Source organism: Lepidochelys kempii, chromosome 1, assembly GCF_965140265.1.
Source record: "Lepidochelys kempii isolate rLepKem1 chromosome 1, rLepKem1.hap2, whole genome shotgun sequence".
NCBI classification, from domain to species: Eukaryota; Metazoa; Chordata; order Testudines; family Cheloniidae; genus Lepidochelys; species Lepidochelys kempii.
The window spans coordinates 305,583-313,938 of record NC_133256.1 but is presented as its reverse complement, the minus strand read 5'-3'; the positions used below and the strand labels follow the sequence as shown (position 1 = coordinate 313,938).

Sequence of the window (8,356 nt, the reverse complement as noted above, 5' to 3'; positions counted from 1 at the left end):
GCTGTGTTGGACAGAAGCGACTTTGTCTGTACAAAGTGCAAGCTGGTCTCCATATTGGAAGAGAAGATTCAAGGTCTGGAGCAACAGGTATCGACCCTGCGTTGCATACGAGAAACTGAAGATTTCCTGGACAGACGTCAGGATATGCTTCTACAGACACAACGTTCTGAAGATTCAGAGCAGGCTGCGCAGCGGGGACAAGAGAACAGTGAAGAAATTTGGCAGCATGTGACCTCCAGAAGAAGAAAGGGGAGCGTCCATGTACCAGCAACACAGATACAGGTAAGTAACCGTTTTCATGTTCTCTCCACAGGTACTAATGCGGAGAGTGGATTAGATGATACATCTGAGGGAAGGGAGCAGAAGGAGACTCCGCCGATTGGAAGGCATGAGATGCACTGTCCTAGGGTTGGGGGTTCCACGACCACCACTCCCAAGAGAAGGAGGCGGGTGGTGGTGATCGGGGACTCTCTCCTCAGGGGGACTGAGTCATCTATCTGCCACTCCGACCGGGAAAACTGAGAAGTCTGCTGCTTGCCAGGAGCTACGATTCGCGATGTGACGGAGAGACTGCCGAGACTCATCAAGCCCTCGGATCGCTACCCCTTCCTGCTTCTCCACATGGGCACCAATGATACTGCCAAGAATGACCTTGAGCAGATCACTGCAGACTACGTGGCTCTGGGAAGAAGGATAAAGGAGTTTGAGGTGCAAGTGGTGTTCTCGTCCATCCTCCCCGTGGAAGGGAAAGGGTCCAGATAGGGACCGTCAAATCGTGGAAGTCAACGAATGGCTATGCAGGTGGTGTCGGAGAGAAGGCTTTGGATTCTTTGACCATGGGATGGTGTTCCAAGAAGGAGGAGTGCTAGGGAGAGATGGGCTCCACTTAATGAAGAGAGGGAAGAGCATCTTCGCAAGCAGGCTAGCTAACCTAGTGAGGAGGGCTTTAAACTAGGTTCACGGGGGGAAGGAGACCAAACCCCTGAGGTAAGTGGGGAAGCAGGATACCAGGAGGAAGCACAAGCAGGAGAGCGCGAGAGGGGAGGGCTCCTGCCTCATACTAAGAAAGCAGGACAAACAGCAAGTTATCTCAAGTGCCTGTACACGAACGCAAGAAGCCTGGGAAACAAGCAGGGAGAACTGGAAGTCCTGGCACAGTCAAGGAATTAGGATGTGATTGGAATAACAGAGACTTGGTGGGATAACTCACATGCCTGGAGTACTGTCATGGATGGTTATAAACTGTTCAGGAAGGACAGGCAGGGCAGAAAAGGTGGGGGAGTTGCACTGTATGTAAGGGAGCAGTATGATTGCTCAGAGCTCTGGTATGAAACTGCAGAAAAACCTGAGAGACTGGATGAAGTTTAGAAGCGTGAGCAACAAGGGTGATGTCGTGGTGGGAGTCTGCTATAGACCACCAGACCAGGGGGATGAGGTGGATGAGGCTTTCTTCCGGCAACTAATGGAAAAATATTGCTCGGGCATGCAGGAGTGAAATCAGGAAGACCAAATCACACCTGGAGTTGCAGCTAGCAAGAGATGTTAAGAGTAAGAAGAAGGGTTTCTTCAGGTATGTTAGCAACAAGAAGAAAGTCAAGGAAAGTGTGGGCCCCTGACTGAATGAGGGAGGCAACCTAGTGCCAGAGGATGTGGAAAAAGCTAATGTACTCAATGCTTTTTTTGCCTCTGTCTTCACGAACAAGGTCAGCTCCCAGACTGCTGCACTGGGCAACACAAAAAGAAGTGGAGAAAGAAGTGGTTTGGGACTATTTAGAAAAGCTGGACGAGCACAAGTCCATGGGGCCGTATGCATTGCATCTGAGAGTGCTAAAGGAGTTGGTGGATGTGATTGCAGAGCCATTGGCCATTATCTTTGAAAACGCATGGCGATCAGGGGAGGTCCCGGACGACTGGAAAATAGCTAATGTAGTGCCCATCTTTAAAAAAGGGAAGAAGGAGGATCTGGGGAACTACAGGCCAGTCAGCCTCACCTCAGTCCCTGCAAAAATCATGGAGCAGGTCCTCAAGGAAACAATACTGAAGCACTTAGAGGAGAGGAAAGTGATCAGGAAGAGTCAGCATGGATTCATCAAGGGCAAGTCATGCCTGACTAATCTAATTGCCTTGTATGACGAGATAACTGGCTCTGTGGATGAGGGGAAAGCGGTGGACGTGTTGTTCCTTGACTTTAGCAAAGCTTTTGACACGATCTCCCACAGTATTCTTGTCAGCAAGTTAAGGAAGTATGGGCTGGATGAATGGACTATAAGGTGGATAGAAAGCTGGCTAGATTGTCGGGCTCAACGGGTAGTGATCAATGGCTCCATCTCTAGTTGGCAGCCAGTATCAAGTGGAGTGCCCCAGGGGTCGGTCCTGGGGCCGGTTTTGTTCAATATCTTCATAAATGATCTTGAGGATGGTGTGGATTTCACCCTCAGCAAGTTTGCAGATGACACTAAACTGGGAGGAGAGGTAGATAAGTTGGAGGGTAGGGGTAGCATACAGAGGGCCCTAGACAAATTAGAGGATTGGGCCAAAAGAAATCTGATGAGGTTCAACAAGGACAAGTGCAGAGTCCTGCACTTAGGACGGAATAATCCCATTCACCGCTACAGACTAGGGACCGAGTGGCTCGGCAGCAGTTCTGCAGAAAAGGACCTTGGGTTACAGTGGACGAGAAGCTGGATATGAGTCAGCAGTGTGCCCTTGTTGCCAGGAAGGCCAATGGTATTTTGGGATCTATAAGTAGGGGTATTGCCAGCAGATCGAGGGACGTGATCGTCCCCCTCTATTCGACATTGGTGAGGCCTCATCTGGAGTGCTGTGTGCAGTTTTGGGCCCCACACTACAAGAAGGATGTGGAATTGGAAAATGTCCAGCGGAGGGCAACAAAAATGATTAGGGGACTGGAACACATGAGTTATGAGAAGAGGCTGAGGGAACTGGGATTGTTTAGTCTACGGAAGAGAAGAATGAGGGGGGATTTGATAGCTGCTTTCAAGTACCTGAACGGGGGTTTCAAAGAGAATGGATCTAGACTGTTCTCAGTGGTAGCAGATGACAGAACGAGGAGTAATGGTCTCAAGTTGCAGTGGGGGAGGTTTAGATTGGATATTAGGAAAAACTTTTTCAGTAGGAGGGTGGTGAAGCACTGGAATGGGTTCCCTAGGGAGGTGGTGGAATCTCCTTCCTTGGAAGTTTTTAAGGTCAGGCTTGACAAAGCCCTGGCTGGGATGATTTAGTCGGGGATTGGTCCTGCTTTGAGCAGGGGGTTGGACTAGATGACCTCTTGAGGTCCCTTCCAACCCTATGATTCTATGATTCTATGATTCTATGTGTTTACCTTATTTTACCATCCCTACACTCATGCCCCTTCGGTCTTTTTAGTCTGCGCTTTCCCTCGCACGACTGAGAGGCAGATTTTATTATCCAATTATTTTTTAGTCCCTTATGGTGGGCCTGGGAATGTTAGGCCCGGGACGATGACTGAGAAATGTAGTATTGTGATTGAGCCTTAGGCACTCCCAAATAATTAATATATATGAATAATATGGGTCTGGAGTGTATATTTGTAGTGTATATGGGCATCTATGTATAGTATGCATGTGTACATAGAACAGCACTTTATAACCAAGCATGACAATTCTTTTCCAATCTGTTGTTGTAGTTTGGCCCTTGTGGTACTGCAGATAGCAACCCACTTTTATTGGGGCAATGACAGTTCCCATTTGTATCGTTAGGAGTCGTAGGCTGAGTCTGTTGAAATACTGGGACACTAGGATTGGGGCGATGTGTCCCACACTGCTGTGTGTATGAGAAGTAAACCAGAAATTTGGAGAAGTGACAGTACCACTGAGGCCATTATATGTAAATCTATTGTAATTAGTTACGACACAGGGCTGCCCATCGTGTTGTAGGGTGTCCTGACTGTTGGTTGTCACCCTCTGGTAACGTTCACTGGGCAGGAAACAGGAGCGGCTGCTTCTCTGTTCCATGGGTTGAACTGCTCCGTGATACGCCAGTAGTTGATGTAGATCCAGTTGTTTCTTATGGATGCCGTCTTCCAGACAACCACCTGAATGGACAGTAACCAATTTATCAACTATACACTGAAGAAGATTGTTTTGAATAACATGTGCCTCACTTGGGATGCAGTGTCACTGACCCTGGTGCGAACAGGCAATTTGTTTACCCACTTTGTAGTTACTGTGCAACTTTTTGTTTGTTTACCACTTTGTTTTCCGCTTGCCTTCCCGTTGTTTGCTGCCATTCGTTTGTTGATTTATACCCATGCGTTGGTTCAACAGTTGAGCAATGTTATGCACATTGTAAGTGTTGTACAGCAATCCGACAATACAGCAATCCTATGAAAGTACAACAATAAAACAATCGTACAGCAATAACACCGTTGTTTTTACACCATAACCAAGTTGAAATTAAATGACCCTTTATCCTGGTCCAGCTAGTTGTTTTCAGCTGACTGTTAACTTAATTGTCCGTATATGGTAGACAGAGGGAGCATTTGACCAGTCTCCTGTTTATAAAGCACTCCATTTTTTTTTCTTGATGCTTGGGAGGTTGCTTCACTGTAGACTGATATTTTCTGGTGTCTTTGGTCTGTGGGATGCAACTTAAACAACTTTTGCTAGTTAGCATCATGAAGTATTTTGTTTTTTTCTTTTTCTTTTTTGTTTTTGTTTTCAGTAACCCAAACTTAATACAAAGTTTAATGTAGCTTGTTTACAATGTAATAGGGACAATGTAATAGGGACCGAGTCTTTTATAACACAAGCTGTACTTTGGCAATTGTTGTGTAGACATTAGTTTTCACTTGAGGTGCAGCATTAATATTTTATACTAGATAAAATGCTTAACTCTAAAAGCTGCTGTGGGAAGGTGTGTTGTTGTTGTTGTTTTTTCCTGCTGGACATTCTGTGTTAGCAAAAGAGTCAATAGCATGATTCACACCAAGCTTTTTAGAGTTAATTTGCGTGTGATACCGATTTCACTCTTGTTAACTCTTTCGAAGCACAAACTTTAACAACCACTGCTTCCCATTAACATAAGATAACAAAAGAAAAGCGTATAAAATTAAACCAACTACAAAATGAAACCAAAATAAATTTTAAATACAGATCCATGCAAATACTTTGAGGGTAATATACTTTTATGATGCTTGGTGGTGTTTGGAAGACGAAGGTGGAAACCAGTTGAAATTGTTTGGTTAGCTTTATGCATAAATTGTTATTTTAAAACATTTTTGCTATGACATTCTTATAACTATATTCAAAAGTGAAAACAATTTATAAAAAGCCCAAACAAGAAATTGACATTTTGTTAATATTACCTTACTCTTACGATTGAGGTTCCCCACCGTTCTATTTCTTTGACTAAAAATAAAAAACAAAACTGTGATTAATAAAAGAGAACTATTTTTGTTTGTGATTGCTTTGTTTGATGAGGCAGAAATCGATGTGCATATATTTATAACGGAGACCTTGTTGAACTTTGAAAAAAAAATTGTATTAATAATATTACGGTGGTTATACCCCAACCACAACATTGAAATAGTTTGCTAACACTTATATATAAATATTTTTAAAAGGGAATAAAATTGACATTTTGTTGCAACAAAATAAAAATAATGAAAAGTAGTTACGTGACACACACAACACAAGGCCACACACATGACATACAGGACCAACTTACACTTAAAAACAAATGGTGCCAGAATGTTATTTATAACTATACAAAATAAGGCAAACAAAAAAACAAAATAAACAAAAGGGTTAAACATTTAAATAAGCAAGTTATTGCCTTGTTATTTAAAACTTTTAATAAAAATTGATAAAATTCATATAATTATTTGCAAAATTTGTTGTATTAATTTAGTAACAAGGAATTTTGCATTAATTTAAATTTAACATTATTTTAAAACTATGCTGTATGGAAGGAAGAAAAGGCCATGTTTTAAAGATTAGTTAGTGGTTAGGGTTAGAAGCAGAATGGGCATTTCTGTCGCTTGGCAACACCAAGTTGGTGTTGGTCCTGCTGTCAGCCGGGCATTTTACTGGATGACATCCTGAGGTGTCGTCCAACCCTCATCTTCTATGACTCTGTGCTTCTTTGTCTCTTCTCTAAACGAAACAGTTCCAGATTTTTCAGTCCGTCTGCATCAGGCAGCCTCCCCCATTCTCAGAGCTTGTCTCAGAAATCCCCTTTCTCTCTGCTGTATCCTTTACATAGACTGAGCGATCAAAACTGAGCGCATGTCCAGACCATGTTATTCACTATCCCATTCCTTAGACATCTGAACATTGTCTTTGTTTTGGACACTTCTACAAATGAGCAGGTGTTTTTCAATGACACCAAATCACAGGAGCCAGTTAACCGCTCCCTCTGGTTAAATGGGGGGACCCTATTGAGGAATCTGGACTCTTGGGGCCCACGTTCCAAATTTAAGGACTTGGATAGAAAGTGGCTTGGAGTTCCTGGGCCAGGAAGAAGTGGGAGAAGGCAGCCAGCCTCCCCCATTTTTGCCCCCCTACTCGGTATTCTAGCCACTAGGCTATCCAGCCTCCAGGGACGCAGCCACAGGCCTACTCCATGGACTATCTAACCTGGCTTTCATTGCACTAAGGAACAATGATGGAAAGCCTATATCCACACTCATGTTTGATGATGGTGCCTATTACATTTTCCCACACCATGATGTGTAGGAATTAGTGACATGGAGTAGGGTCAGTTATTCTGAATAATGAAAATGTCATTTTTTCAGTGTGTGAAGAGCGGCCAATCTGCTACACCCATTAGAACAGCCCCCACTAGTGCATGCAGTGTCTCATATTCACATTGTCTCTCCATCCAGGCGTTTGTACTGCGACCATCACCCTGGGCACGTACAGAAAGTCAAGGGAACGTACGGTACAAACAGGAGACACCGTTCTGCCTCGGATTTGGATACCTTCTCCCCTACTCCATGTCAGATTCTAATGCAACCAACTTCACCAACCCCTCCACCTTCATCGTGCTGGGCATTCCTGGCCTGGAGACGGCCCACATCTGGATCTCCATCCCCTTCTGTGCCATTTATGCCATAGCCATCTTGGGGAACTTCACCATCCTATTTATTGTCAAGATGGAGCAGAGCCTTCATGAGCCCATGTACTATTTCCTCTGCATGCTGGCCGTCACCGACCTGGTTGTGTCCACGTCCACCCTGCCCAAAACACTGAGCATCTTCTGGTTCAATTCCAGGGAGATCGATTTCAGTGCCTGCCTCACCCAGATGTACTTCATTCAGTGCTTCTCAGTGATGGCATCTGGGATCATCGTGGCCATGGCGTTTGATCGCTACGTGGCCATCTGCAATGCCCTGAGACATTCCACCATCCTGACAAACCCTGTGGTGGCCACGATTGGCCTGGCTGTGGTGTTGCGTGGCTGCATGGTCGTACTGCCAACTCCCTTCCTGGCGAGGCGGTGGCCATATTGCAGAACCAACATCATCCCCCACTCGTACTGTGACGGCATGGCCGTGGTGAAGCTGGCCTGTGCTGACACCCGTGTCAGTAGTTACTACGGCCTCTCTGTGACATTCTTGGTGATGGGTCTGGATGTGTTTTTTATCACCGTGTCCTATACCCAGATCCTCAGGGCCATCTGCAGCCTCCCCACAAAGGACACCAGGCTCAAGACTTTTAGGACCTGCAGCTCCCACCTCTGTGTCTTCTTAGCCTTTAGCATCCCAGCTCTCTTTTCCATCCTCTCACACCGGTTTGGCCAGAATGTGCCCCTGCATTTCCATGTTCTCATGGCCAACATTTACCTCCTGGTGCCCCCCATGTTAAACCCCATCATCTACGGGTTGGGGACCAAACATATTCGGGACATGCTGCTCCAGCTCTTTACTTGTAAAGGGACCTAAAGTTTTCACTGGTCCTCTGTCTTTCAGGCCCAGCTCCAAACAGAGCTTGCTGGTGACATGGTGCTGGGCCCTCTTCACTAACACTACTGGGCACTACTGAGAGACATTAATCCCTTTCCTGAACTTATTGTGCAGGGTCAGTGTGTGACAAACTGGGGAATCGGTCTGTGTACAACTCATTGAGTTGTCACCTTTCTAATTGTTTGTTACTAGACCCCCAAGGCCCTTTTGCCACTCCTCTTCTACCAATGCCCTGCCTGGCTCTGCCTCTGCCACTCAAGGCCCTGTCCCTGTCACTTGCTCCTGTCTTACCCTCCCCTTGACAATCACTAGACCTTCTCCCTCCTCCCCCCTTCCCCAGGTGCAAGGGAGCCATTTAAGGTTTTGATATGGGTGACAATTTTAAACATGATACAAGGGACTATTTAG

The 8,356-nt window shown here is 45.4% G+C and overlaps 1 protein-coding gene across 1 annotated transcript; it reads left to right on the top strand.

The window, feature by feature from the left end:
• The first annotated feature begins 6,979 nt into the window (after positions 1–6,979).
• On the top strand, positions 6,980–7,927 carry LOC140911764 (olfactory receptor 52M1-like). The gene has a single exon (XM_073345562.1). It carries the CDS (start codon positions 6,980–6,982, stop codon positions 7,925–7,927), a length of 948 nt encoding a protein of 315 aa, XP_073201663.1.
• The last annotated feature ends 429 nt before the right edge of the window (positions 7,928–8,356 follow it).

Coding starts and splice junctions, on each gene's coding strand:
- LOC140911764 (XM_073345562.1), top strand. CDS start 6,980: ATGTCAGATTCTAATGCAACCAACTTCACCAACCCCTCCACCTTCATC.